This window comes from Mangifera indica, chromosome 12 (genome assembly GCF_011075055.1).
Source record: "Mangifera indica cultivar Alphonso chromosome 12, CATAS_Mindica_2.1, whole genome shotgun sequence".
Lineage (NCBI taxonomy): Eukaryota > Viridiplantae > Streptophyta > Magnoliopsida > Sapindales > Anacardiaceae > Mangifera > Mangifera indica.
Window position 1 is genome coordinate 15,621,071 of NC_058148.1, and position 14,256 is coordinate 15,635,326.

General features: G+C 33.8%; 2 protein-coding genes across 7 annotated transcripts; one reads left to right on the forward strand and one right to left on the reverse strand.

The window, feature by feature from the left end:
- The first annotated feature begins 1,578 nt into the window (after positions 1 to 1,578).
- LOC123193627 (ras-related protein RABA5a) lies at positions 1,579 to 4,933 on the forward strand. 6 transcript variants are annotated; one of them, XM_044606690.1, is made up of 5 exons: positions 1,579 to 1,824; positions 2,378 to 2,416; positions 3,604 to 3,751; positions 3,895 to 4,348; positions 4,515 to 4,933. In XM_044606690.1, the coding sequence occupies exons 4-5, from the start codon at positions 4,009 to 4,011 to the stop codon at positions 4,859 to 4,861; spliced, it is 687 nt and encodes a 228-aa protein (XP_044462625.1). In that variant the 5' UTR covers positions 1,579 to 1,824; positions 2,378 to 2,416; positions 3,604 to 3,751; positions 3,895 to 4,008; the 3' UTR covers positions 4,862 to 4,933. The 6 variants fall into 6 exon arrangements, with proteins under 6 accessions (XP_044462625.1, XP_044462624.1, XP_044462621.1 ...); XM_044606689.1 differs by having other exon boundaries at positions 3,607 to 3,751; XM_044606686.1 differs by lacking the exon at positions 2,378 to 2,416.
- Positions 4,934 to 7,966: 3,033 nt separating this feature from the next.
- On the reverse strand, positions 7,967 to 12,195 carry LOC123230319 (heterogeneous nuclear ribonucleoprotein 1-like). Its single transcript, XM_044656490.1, has 4 exons — positions 11,630 to 12,195; positions 11,192 to 11,414; positions 8,977 to 10,162; positions 7,967 to 8,318 (listed from the first exon to the last, which is right to left on the reverse strand). Exons 2-4 carry the CDS (start codon positions 11,411 to 11,413, stop codon positions 8,305 to 8,307), a joined length of 1,422 nt encoding a protein of 473 aa, XP_044512425.1. The 5' UTR covers position 11,414; positions 11,630 to 12,195; the 3' UTR covers positions 7,967 to 8,304.
- Between the last annotated feature and the right edge of the window lie 2,061 nt (positions 12,196 to 14,256).

Below are 14,256 nucleotides of genomic sequence, written 5' to 3' on the forward strand. Positions count from 1 at the left end.
TTTTATGTTTTTTCTCTTTCTTTATCATTATTGCTCACTAGTTCAAATGAGTAAAACTTAAACTTAAATTCAAACTAGTCATTTTAAATTTAAATTGAGTTTGAATTAATCTTTATTCAAATTCGATTTGACTCAAATATACCTTCAGAGTCACTAATGGAAACACATAAAAAGATCTCTGGCCCAAGTAACTTGGTCCGGGTGCCTGCAAGCCAACCAACCCAATCTCATGATGGGCTAAGGCCATTGACATGGGATGGGACAGTCAACACAAGGGATTGGATTGTTCTCTATGAAATGTAATCGTCTAAGAATGTGATAACTTGCCTGCCCAACTGTAGTGAATAAATGAATGATACGATAGATGAAGCCTGGCAAGATGTAATCAAAGCAAATGCAGAGTCTCAATCAAGACCAGAAAGGAAAAGTTAGGGCTTTTTAATTGAAGCAAAAAACATAGACAAAATTTGGGAGTGGGTTCTGTACGTGCTTCTGCACATAGCTGCAACAACCTAACTGCAACAACTTAATGGTAGCTCCTGCATCCATATTTAATGCAATAGTTACTAGGCTTACTCACATTGCAAATGTAGGCCAATGACCACTTGCAGGGTTGAATTCTATCCCAACTATTAAATTTGGTTCAAAATAAAATTATTTTCAAGTTTGATTCAAATTATCATTTAACAATTTTAAACTGATCACAAACTAAATTAAATTCAAATTGGTTTCAAAATGAGCCTTATTCGACCTCACTCCTGAAGAATCCAGCCAACTCTATCTACTTTACTCTCTCTCTCTCTCTCTTTCTTTGTTAGCTGGATTAGATTGATTGAGTGAATGAATGAATATCAATTGCTGTTTCTGTTGCAGTTGGTCTCATCAGCTATTGGCCCCTACACCATTTAAGCCATTGCAGGCTTCATTACCGCACTCTCTATTACTTACCAACTATTCATTTTGGGTCTCTTAGTTTAAACCAAATTTGGGACTCTCAATGCCCAACTTAACTTTGGTACTTCCTGTTACATTTCAACTATGCTCTTTGTCCCACTTCCACTACGACCCACAATCATTCTTTCCCATTTTCATAAATATTTAGGATTGAATTGGGTCAAACCAAAATATAAATTAATTCAATCTTGATTTAAATCTATAATAACCATATAAAGTTTAATCTCGTTGAATTAGTTAGAGCATCATTGGGAGATCACTTTTAAGGAAAATAGTATTATTAACGAGATAAAAATATTGTTATAAAGTGATTCAAGTCAAACCTGAGCTAAATATCAAATCCACCTCTTAAGTTGGGTTTATTCATTTATTCATGTCCCACTTAAGTTTGGTTTGGAAAAAAATATTTTAAACTCAATTTGGGTTACTTCAAACTTAAATCCTTTAATGAAAAATGATCTCGTTTTGTTCAGTTTAAACTTAAATTAAACTTGAGTAGTTTGGATCAAATCCAATCGTAATCTAATATTAAAAATTTTATTAGTTTTGGGCCGTAGAAAGCCCAAGATGAGGCCCACTATTAGCGACTGAAATGTAAATCTTGGCGTCTTGTGTTCTCCCTCACTCCATTTGCCTCTTCGACTCTGGCTCTCTCTCTCTCTCTCCAGCTCGCGAGCGAGTCTCCAGCTCCCTCGCTTGATACCTTCTCGATTTCTTACAAGAACCGTTACAAAAACCGCCTCTTTAGGCTCTCTAACACGAGCCCTTTATCCAATCTTTTCATTTCCACCCTTGGATCCACTTCAACGGTTCTGATTCCACCTCAAATCTGAGAGATAAGTCACGGGAGTCACCTTTCCTCATAAACAGGTACCTTGGATAAAATGAATCCATTTTTCTGGCAAAAATTCATATGAATTTTTAAGTTTTTTTTTGTTAATAATACTCATATGATCCGTACATTTTCCGGGTTTGTCTTCTCTAGCCTGTATACTGTTATTAATTTTGTGTTTATTTTCATTTTTTTTTATAGTTAACTTTGTTTAGTGAATAAGAGAGTCTTGGTGATGGTTCCAGTGAGTGTATTTGCTGATAAAAATGGTTTAGTATTTGTTTGGGAGAGACATTTTGGAAGCCAAGTTTAGTGAATGTCAGTAGTGTTGATTCAAGATTATTTTGGTGGAAAGAAGTGGTTGACGGAGTTAGTTGTTACTATATTTTCCTTTTTAGATTGATTTTTGTAGTTCATCTAACCAATTCAAGTTTTTTAAGGGATCCTTGGGGTTTGATCGGGTAAAAGTTGATAGCTTTACTGTGCCATCTTTGTTGACGTCTATTTGCTTAATTGATTGTGTGATTAGGGTTAACTTGATTTGCTCAGCATATTCCTTGCGTGAGTAATCTGTTGTCACAATTTTTGTAGGGAAGTGGCTTGGGGAGAAGCTGAAATTTCTATGTTCTGGTTGGTTATTGCATTAGTGTTGTAGATCTCAACTATTGCAATGTTGACTGCTTAGAATGTAAATGAAAAAGGAGAATGGAAAGAGAGAAGAGAGATATAAAATGAGGAATCCTTAAGAAACTTATGACAGCCCTTCTTCAGCAATTTTTTTAAGTGTTGTTATCTTGGACAGGTTTTGTAATTCTTTCTCAAGAAATCAAGAAATGAACTTGCTAAAAAGTAAAAACTGGCCAACATAACAGACTTATTATGAATTGTAGGGATTTAGGCTGTCATGAGATTGCTATCTCCCCTTGTATAATTCGTGTTCATTCTTTAACTCAGTGTTACCAGAAATATTGCTTTGATTTGTAAAATCTGTAGAAACAAAACTGTGACTATGTGTGCCACATCATTTAAAATAGACTCGATGCGCTTGTCTTTGACATTTTACTAGAGAAGGAAAAAATATTATTTGGGGAGGCAGACTTTGTAATTTTCTGAAAATTCTCTCTGCTATTCAAGGCTCTCCAAGGCATCATCTTGTTGAAATACTTGGAGTTTTCTGTAAAACCTATTTTGATTGACATAGCAAAGGGTCTAAGTTGGTGTCCTGATTTTAAATTCTTTATCATATTATGAAATGCTGCCATAGGATATTGAAGCCAACAAACTCACCTCAGAAATGTGAAAGTATGATTGGAATTTTGGTGGAAGCGTCAAGCTTTTAGCATCTCTATATGTTATTGGCTTTTCATAAGACTTCTGATTTAAATTAGTAGAATTATGAACTTTTGTGTCATGTATGAATAAAACATCATGGTGCTGTCTAACCTATGATAGCTCATTCCCTAGCTGAGAAAAAGATCATCAATTTAGAGGCAGAGCTGAAGTAAGATTTGGAGTGGGAGATGGGCCAGAAGTAGGTTTAGCAGTGGGATAAAGTGACCAACCTTTTAGGGGCTTGAAGGTTTTAGAGGCTGTAGGAAGCTTCTCGTGTGTAATATGCAAGCCATTTTAGCAGAAATGCATATATGCACATATGGAATTTCTTTCATTTGTCGTTTCTTTTGAAAGGAGATAGATAATTAATTTTTAAAAAGTGGGAAATGAATTTACATTATTCTGCTTCTGTTTTTGTCCTCATATCACTTTATTTTCTATTTCTTTAAGTAAATATATTAAGATTCTGATGTTGCTTGATTCAGCAGGAACCTCAGAGTTTGTTTGCCTTGGGAATGCCAGATTGGAATTTGTCATATAGTCCAGATAGACTTGCATAAGTGGCAGAAAGTATAGGTGGAGTAGAAGTCACTACTTCTATGCAACCAGCTCAACATTAGATTCAGAAGATAGGTATTTTCTAAGACTCTGTCCAATGCTAACATCTAACTAATTGTTGAACTTCAGCTTTTGCATTCACATATACCTTCCGTACTTTTCAAGTTTCTTTTGCAAAACTGCCTTTATTTTCATTTTTTCTTAGCTTATTCTCTCAGCTTGCATTGGGGAAGATATGATACCACTTGGCTAGTGTCATGGTTCCTGTAAAGATCTACAATTCACAATATTAATATGGATCTATAGAGTGACAATTCTGTGAAATTCAGAAGATGGCCTTTTATTCCGAAGAGGAGAAAACTGAGGATTATCTTTTTAAGATTGTTCTAATTGGTGATTCTGCTGTTGGGAAATCAAATTTGCTTGCAAGATTTGCTAGAGATGAGTTCTACCCAAATTCAAAATCGACCATAGGAGTAGAGTTCCAGACACAAAAGATGCATATTAATGGAAAGGAAATCAAGGCACAGATCTGGGATACAGCTGGTCAGGAGCGATTCAGGGCTGTTACATCTGCATATTATCGAGGTGCAGTTGGAGCTCTTCTGGTGTATGACATTAGTAGACGACCGACATTTGATAGCATTGGCAGATGGCTTAATGAACTTCACAGTAAGAAACTTTTAACTTTTTTTTCTTGTTTCAAGAATAAATTGTTTTTTGATAAAGTGTTAAACTGTTTTATGATTGTGTTTCCCTTCTTACTTGTTACTGGATTCTTATCATTCTTTACTACAATAAACAAAGGATTAATAGTTATTCATTGTTACTGGCACAGCACACTCAGACATGAATGTAGTAACCATACTAGTAGGCAACAAGACAGATCTCAGGGATGCAAGGGAGGTAACCACCGCCGAAGGCAAGGCCTTGGCAGAGGCACAGGGTTTGTTTTTCATGGAAACTTCAGCTCTCGATTCCTCAAATGTTGCAGCTGCCTTTGAAACTGTCGTTAAAGAGATCTACAATATATTAAGCCGGAAAGTTATGATGTCACAAGAGCTGAAGACCAAGGATTCCACCTCATTGACAAATGGAAAGACAGTAGTTTTACAAGGAGAGAAAATTGAATCAGCAGAAGCAGAAAATGGGGAGCCTAAAAAAGCTGGATGTTGTTCAACTTAACATGTAACGATCCTTATAAAATTTGCTAGTGAATTAAAATTCAATGAACTCCCCCATATTTCTTCTTCTCCATGTGTTCAGTTTCTTGATCTTGTTGAAATCTAAATTTTTTTTTCTTCTTTATGAATGATTGTTGATTAACGAATGTAAATGACCTCAAGGGGAATTCAAAACTAATCATATAAAAAATCCCGTTTCCTACTTCCTGTTTTCTTATATTATGATCAGGATAACGTATTATCTTACCATTTGAGGCCATCGGTTCATGGTTTCATAGATTAAAATACAAAGAAACGAGAATATAAATAGGGATTAAAATCTGTAAAAAGAAAACATTAAAAATTAATGAGGGTCTTGACAAAATGTTGCAATCATGCCATCCAGCGCACGAGCCTGCTGACAGTTGGTGAGTGAAAAATTTTGTAGTTCTTAGAATTCTAACGCAACTCATCCGATGAAGAATATGTATTATACCATCAAGTCATAATTCTTTTTATTGAATACTGTTTTAAAATTTTTTAATCTCCTCTCAATCTGACTGGCTGTCAGTCGGGCCGATCAAGATCTGTGAACGGACCGCTTGATTGGGTTAATATCCGTCCGGTTACATACAAAATAAGGAGGAAAAACCCAAGTTTTGATTGATTGATTGATTTACAGAAGAGATGAGCAAATTTGATTCGGTTCAATCAAATTAAGCAAATGGACTGGTTATTTGTAGAGTCCTCAAGTGGGCAAATGGGTTCTTTGTAGAGTGCTTAAGTCAGTTAAATTTGTAGATGAATTTGGTGGAAATTGTGATAGACAAGCCAGTTTTTCCACCAAAATAAAATTGATTTTGTTGATGTAAGGGTTTTACTATATGATAAACCGGTGATCTGATAAGTTAAGACCTCCCAAATCCGCTATTTGAGATATCGAAAACCTTCCTAACCAGTCCTAAGGCTGCTCACAAAACCTAATGTCTTTCATCTTCCCTCCCCCTTTACAACGCTACCATTTATATAAACCTAATAGTATTCTCCTAACAAATTGTGTAATCTGTTTAAGTTGGAATTGTTTAATCTTTATTAAAGGATTGCTTTTGACCGTTTTGTTGTTTTTACTTTTAACTATTTTTCATGTTGTTCATTTTCTATTGGCTAACCGGTTAACGATCCCTAGGGGAAAGGTTATGAAGACAGCCACAGGTATATAGAAGGAATGTACATCCTGGAAAAGGAAAGAATGTCGAAAGCAGGTTGGTGATGCTGTGGACACATAACACATTGGGAGAAAAAGTTAAAGGCTACCATTTTTGTCAAGAAACAATTGAAAAGAAATTATTTATTGAGTAATGTTAAATCTATACCTTAAATAAGTACACAGTTGATGTATCATTATATGATTGGGTGTTATTTTAATTTTAATTCAAAATCACGTAATCACATAATGATACATCATTTTGTATATCCAAAATATATACATATAATTTTATTGTTGTTTAAATAGTTAATGACTAGTGAAAGTTATCATAATTGTAACTTTTGCAACTTCAGATTTTGATCAAATTACTAGCTCAACTGCTAATTTATTTAATTTCTTTCTTGTTTTATCATTGATAAATTTACTGGTTCCAAACATTCTGCATATTGTGTTGCATGATGTTTTCCCATTTGATAAATTTATGTTAAAATGGCACTAAAATATTAGGGTTAGATTCTAAGGCCAGAGAGAATAGCATTGGATGTCCCAAATGAAAAGGTTTTTTTATCAGACTAATCCCTAACAGAATGGACCATCCAACGATGATATTCTTCCTCTAATTGGATGTTGAAGGGAAATTACTTCCATGAAAATGACCTGAAGGGAAGCATTGGAGACATGTTAGAGAAGTAAAGATAAGTGTCAAGTTGACCACACAATCAGGGTCTCACTAATCGAATCCATTTGATAAAAAATATATAGCATATGCCATTAAATTATATGTTTAGTTTAATTTTGTTATAATCGTTAGTCAAACTGATCAAGACTCATAGTCATCTCATTACCAAGTCAATGCCCAGGGGATTATAAAAACATTGCATCAGGGTCATGGGTCCTGTTCATCAATATCCTCTCTTATCCTCTATTGAGTAATAAAACCCTGCCATGCAAGTAGTATATGATTGGCAGAGAGAAGAATATGAAACCATCCATTTATGTTCTCTGTACAACAGTGGCTTAAATATTTGATTTATAATAAATCATAGAATGCATAAACCAGCTTTGAATGCACCCAGAAATATGTTGAGAAGACTCTGGAGATAGATAGCCGAAAAGGATAATTTTGCCAAAAGTACCACCATCTGATCAAAGTTCGTTTGACATTGATTTGGCCCCAAACTTTGTATTCCCTAAGTAGGTAACTGATACTCAGTATTCTGATCAGTATTAATAAAAAAAAGTCCCCTTATGCTTTTTAACAAGTTCAGAATCTGAAATAGATAATTACTGGGAAAATACAGAATTTCAACAGTTGTAGAAAATTCCATCACAGTAACCAAAGAAGAAAATGAACAAATGGTATTAAAGAATATTTCTTTTTGTTCCATTTTTTAATTTTCTCTTTACTTTTTAATTGCATGATGGTTGGTTTCTGCATCTTTTCATAGGCTTAAGAAAAGCATTTTCCTTTCTGAAAACAACAATGATTCATGTACAAGCCACAAGTACTAATAAGAAAAAATACGCAGATTTATCATCTAATAATTAAATGATTTCAAATTCAAAATAAAGTAAACAATAAAATTATCTAATCACATAATAATAATTCAATTTATTTGTACTCTTAGGTATCCATATTTTTTGTACATATAACTTTACCCTTATAAAAAAAAAAAGTAAAAAGAATATTTCATGAAATATAAAGTTTCATTTGTTGGACAGAGCATTTGCCATCTAAAATAGATCGCTGTATATTGTAGCTTATTCCTTGGGACCTTGGTTAAGATCCCTTGAGAACTTCACACCAATAAATTAACCAACATTTCATACAGTTTCTGAATACAAAAACCACAAAGAAAATAATGAAATACTGACAACAAGCAGCAAATTTGCTGGTTAGTGCAGAACAATGAGAAGAAATAATCTAAAAGGCTTGATTTTTTTATGTATCACAGTGTCACCAGATATGGATGATACAATATTCTCGTATACATGACAATCCGATTTTACATCTTAAGCAAATCCCAAGAAAGATAACCCATATAAAGAAAATCCAAGCTCAAACCTTAAATGAAAATCCTTGTAATTGCTTTCTATAATTTCATCAAAACAGGCGAAACCAATTAGTTCTAATCACATTTCATATAAACTGATTTATCTCGACGAGGAAAATGTAAGAAATTTAGTCATTCACCTGCTTCACCACACCAGATATAATTCACCTACAATGAACTTTTGACAATCATATCGCCATCATCCTAAGCAGCAATTCCTGAATCAATGGATGAACATAAGAATATAAATACCATATTATTATCACCAAAAACTAAACATAATATTCAGCATAAAAGTAAGAAACATTGAAGCACAATAGGCATTAATGATAGGTTCAACATTATCCAACAAACAACAGATTTGACAGCAAAAATATGCAATGCCAAGAATGCACATGCCGAGAAGGTAACAATCAAACATGCCACTCACAAGTAATTGTCGACCATGCATATAATAATCAAATCTGTGCTTTAATTCCTATTTGATAGATCAGTTTACTGGTTGTTCATGATCTTTTCTTGTACCATTAGCTTTTGATGAAATAATATTAATTTTTTCATAAATAAAAGAAATGAAGTTAAGCCGATAAGAGTATCAGTAAGCCATAATGTTGTCATTCAATACAAATGGACTCCATGCCAAGGGGCATAAGTTATACACAATAGAAAAACCAGCATTTTATATTATAGGCTGTTAGAGTAAATCTACAGCTAACCTTCCACGCATTGATCACTGACTTCTTTCAAAAACTTAAAATAAACATTATAATTAACAATCACAAGAAGAAAACCAAAAAATAAACAAACAAACAAAAGAAAGAAGGGAGCTTGAAAGAACAAAAAACATAACAGAGTAAGACAGCAGAAACATCTTACCTCTATTTGGTTGTCTATTAGTAACACTATAACCATCAACATAACCAGCAGAATTTTTAGTCATAAGACCTGAAGCTGCAGTTCCAAGCCCAAAACCAAAGGGACCAGACCCCTCTAGTTCTGAAGACGAAGATTGCCAAGTGGAATCACCATAAAAGGAACCACTTGCATATATGTCAGCATATGCCTCATTATAACCACCATTTAAAACAGATTTTGGCGTGACACCAGAGCGACTACTTCTTCCATACCCTACAGTTACTGACCCAACACTTAATTCTCCAGCGCCATAACCAAAATTGTCACTACTATAAACAGAACCCATAGCACCACCTTGTCCAAGATTAGAAGGGGAACCCCAAATAGCTCCAATGCTGCCACAAGAATCCATTTCTGAAGTCCCACTTCGAAGGCCTAAAGCACTTGAGTTTGCAGAGTTTGTGCCATAACTAAGATTCCTGTTTCCCCACAAACTCCTGCTAGGTGAATTCAGGATTGGACTATTACCTCCATTGCTCCCACCATAGGCAATGGGGCTACTGTACCTGTTCAGATTTTCACCATATGGAGGGTTCAATCCACGACCATAGCCAAGGTAAGAAGTAATGTTCACACTTCCTCCATAGCTTGGGCTCAAATTTGACTCAAAACTCAGTCCCATCCCATAACCTGAACCAATTGGGGAAAATCGACTCCTCCCTACAGTAACTGGACTATATCTACCATCAATTCTAACTCCATACCCAACTGAACTTGAAGTATATCCCTGAGTGTGACCATTCTGGAAGCTACTGACTCTACTTGGACCATAGTTATATGAGCCTAACGGGCTGCGATTTGGCCCTGGGGATAATTCTTTGGGAACTGCCCGCTTGACTTCAACCATTTTGCCATTAAGTTCATGAAAGGTTTTAAGCAACACTCTATCAACTGCTTCCTCTGAATCATAAGTAATGAATCCAAAACCTCGAGGTCTCTGGGTGTTCTGGTCGTACATAACTATGACATCTGTAATTGTCCCAAATTGATCAAAGTACTTCTTAAAGTCACCCTCTGTTACAGTTGATGCTAAACCTCCTACAAATATCTTTTTTGTGCGGGTAGGACCAGGAGACCCATGAATGCTGTTATTGTTTCTGTTCTGAATGTTTTGATCATCTCTAGGAACAGCTTTCTTTGCCTCAACCTGATAATCATCAAGCTAGATAATGAGAAATGAACTATACCAAATTTCACAGTTATAATATACGCTTTAAATACGATGCATAAAAAATGTTACTCAGAGCTTTTAAGATTTACATTTACAATGTATACGATGGGTCCTTGAAATTTGCATCCAGCAACTTTGAGTTTAATAAAAGTCCAGAGTTGTTCTTCCACTTGCATCATGACTAAGTGTGTTTTTGTATTGCTTGGGATGCAAGTCATGAAATAAATTAGCTAGAAGAGGTTTTGAAAACACTATGTTCTTTATCTCAAGTATTAATTGATATAAAAAGTTCCCAATCCAATTAATTAGTCTTGAAGAATGATTAAGCAGCCCAAAAAGTTGTTAAGTGAGACTTCAAGAGTTGGAATTGCGGTCAACATGAAAACTGATGCAAAGTCTATTTTGAAGCACCAAAATATTAACTATGAGGAGCATCATCACTTGCCAACAATGTATTGCGTCCCTGACACTACTTTCCATTTGTGTCACTGATTTTTCCATATGCATCTTGCAAACAAAGTCATTGATCACTCTTGTTAAAAGACCCCCAACTGTCTCTTTCAAATAGACAGAACCCACATAATATCCTGAGCATATTACTGACTGTGCTAATTGTTTAAAAGTCATTCCAAAACTGATGAAGCAATCTATTGATTCTTATTTCTTTTTTTTCCCTTTTTCCAGAGACAGCACTTTGAAGATGATAACAATCAGCAATCACCAACAAGCTGTATTTCAGAAGTAAAATATCTGAATCTTACCTGTGTCATTTTTACCTAAAGACATTTTAGCAATAAAAAACTTAGCATTTATAGTCAACAGCCTACCAAAGTATTAACAAAATCACATCATTTTTTTCTTTCAAACCAAAAAAAAAAAAAGGAAAACAATCACGGAACCAATAATGGCACCATAAAACACAACACTTTAATCAAACTGATCATTGAATTGTATGCTATCATTCATCACATCAAAAGAACACTTTAAATGATAATTGGAACTTACAGTTCTACCATCTATCATATGTTTCTGCATGACAACTCTTTCTGCAATAGCAGGATCAGCAAAAACAATAAAACCAAACCCGCGGGCACGACCCGTAGCCCGATCCTTCATGATCACAGCTTCCAAAACTTCTCCAAAAGTCTGGAAGTATTCTCTTAAACGGTCCTCATTTGTGTCCCAGGAAATCCCACCAATAAACAGCTTACCAAGCTCCATTTCCATTCTACAAATCATTTATCCAATCAAGCATTAAATAAATATTCATTAATACAAACATCTCATCTTGTGGAAACAACAATCGATCCTTATCCTAAACAGATCATACAATCATCAGCAAAATAAGACAGCACAAAATGGATCGAAATAAAACACAATTTAACACTAAGTTTCCAATACAAAAACACATAATGCAGATTAAACAAAGAGAAAAAATATTACCTTCTGAACAAAAATCAAGCAAAAGCTTGGAAATTTAATATGAATGTTATAGAAATGGGCAACCTTGGATTGAATCCAGTAACATGAAACTGTTAACCGATCAATCAAGGATCAAACCACAAACCAGGATCCCTTAAAACGAAGTGAAAAGGTTAAAACAAAGGATCCAATCAAATACAGCTAAAAACGAAAAAGCAAAGAGTTTTAACACCAAAGAAAGAGAACCCAGACGAGAAAGTGGGGGAATCTAATATCTAAGAGGAGGCATAATAAGAAGAGAGGGCGAGAGGCCCTCCTTTTCCTCTCTTCTTTCTTTCTTCCTCTCTGTTACCGTGTTGTGATTTTTATGTAAAATGAAATGGATTTTTATGCTTGAAGCAGAGAGAAAGAGAGAGAAGATTTGAGAGAGATAGAAAATCAAGAGAATGGATTCGGATAAAAAAAATGGGAAATCATTATAATTTATTTTTGTAGACAAAAGGTTTGGGCTTTTGCCGTGGCGCTGAAAGGAAGTTGCAAAGCTAGACGATGAAACATGGGTCATTTCCCTACGTTTTCATGTTTCTCTCACTTAATTCAGATTAAAATTATTTTTTCTTTATATATTTTCATCTTCAAAAATATATAAACAATAAATATACTTGTGTTGGATTTGAAACAAGTATACAGACTAATTTGAATTAAGTTTAAATCTATAATAATAAATTTAAGCTTATTCAAACTTGTCGAAAATGTTACCAAAAGATTATATGGCGATATGAATAATATTATTGATGAAATTAATAATGTTACTAATAAAATAAATAATATTATTAAAAAAAGATTCATATCAAACTAAAATCAAGTTATTAAGTTAAAACGCTTATTTAATTTCAATTTGAATTGTGTTGAATATCAAATCAAATCTTACTAATTTGATTCGAGTTTAATAGTGAGAGAAATTCGACCACTAAACTAATAAATCTTATAAAGACTATTCCAGCAACTCATTATCAAGGGCTTACCAGAAATAGTATGCATATGCACTCAAGTTTATTTTGTGGAAATACGGATAATTAATATTTTACCCTTTTAAAATAATATATATATATAGTAATTTATTTTGTTATTTTAATAATAATATGATGGAATTGCATGCATTTATATTTGAAGGTAAAACATTTTGCTAGTAATGTTATATATGTTCAAGATAAGAATCTATCCTTAACAATTTTCAATTTTCGAATCTTGTTTTTATGAAAAGATATTGAACAATTTTGTGATCCGTGGGTGGGCCAAAGTGGTCTTCTATTTATGTGTATAATTAATTAATAAATTAACCATTTAATTTCTTTTAAAAATATATAGTTTTATTTTACTGTTTGAATTTGAATTGAGGTTTAGAGCTTAAGCTATTTGTTGACCGCAAAATCATGTACATTGGTGGATTCGTTTTGACTTAATTTGTCATTAAAATCCTAATCCAAAGTGGGAATATATCAACTTCAACGACCAACAAACTAATATTCTTATATCTAATATTTTATGTATTAATACGAGATTTGATTTTTCGATTATAAGTAAACATTTTTAATGATATGTTAGGAATTAAATATAAATGAATTTTAATTTATTTTATCTCCTGTATAATTTATTTTTTCTTTTTTCAAATATTAAATAGGGATTAAAACCTGTAAAAAGAAAATATTAAAAATTAATGAGGGTCTTGACAAAATGTTGCAATCATGCCGTCCAGCGCGCGAGCCTGCTGACAGTTGGTGAATGAAAAATTTTGTAGTTCTTAGAACTCTAACGCAACTCATCCGATGAAGAATATGTATTATACCATCAAGTCATAATTCTTTTTATTGAATACTGTTTTAAAATTTTTTAATCTCCTCTCAATCTGACTGGCTGTCAGTCGGGCCGATCAAGATCTGTGAACGGGCCGCTTGATTGGGTTAATATCCGTCCGGTAACATACAAAATAAGGAGGAAAAACCCAAGTTTTGATTGATTGATTTACAGAAGAGATGAGCAAATTTGATTCGGTTCAATCAAATTAAGCAAATGGACTGGTTATTTGTAGAGTCCTCAAGTGGGCAAATGGGTTCTTTGTAGAGTGCTTAGGTCAGTTAAATTTGTTCTGTCAAATTTGTAGATGAATTTGGTGGAGATTGTGATAGACAAGCCAGTTTTTCCACCAAAATAAAATTGATTTTGTTGATGTAAGGGTTTTACTATATGATAAACCGGTGATCTGATAAGTTAAGACCTCCCAAATCCGCTATTTGAGATATCGAAAACCTTCCTAACCAGTCCTAAGGCTGCTCACAGAACCTAATGTCTTTCATCTTCCCTCCCCCTTTACAACGCTACCATTTATATAAACCTAATAGTATTCTCCTAACAAATTGTGTAATCTGTTTAAGTTGGAATTGTTTGATCTTTATTAAAGGATTGCTTTTGACCGTTTTGTTGTTTTTACTTTTAACTATTTTTCATGTTGTTCATTTTCTATTGGCTAACCGGTTAACGATCCCTAGGGGAAAGGCTATGAAGACAGCCACAGGTATATAGAAGGAATGTACATCCTGGAAAAGGAAAGAATGTCGAAAGCAGGTTGGTGATGCTGTGGACACATAACA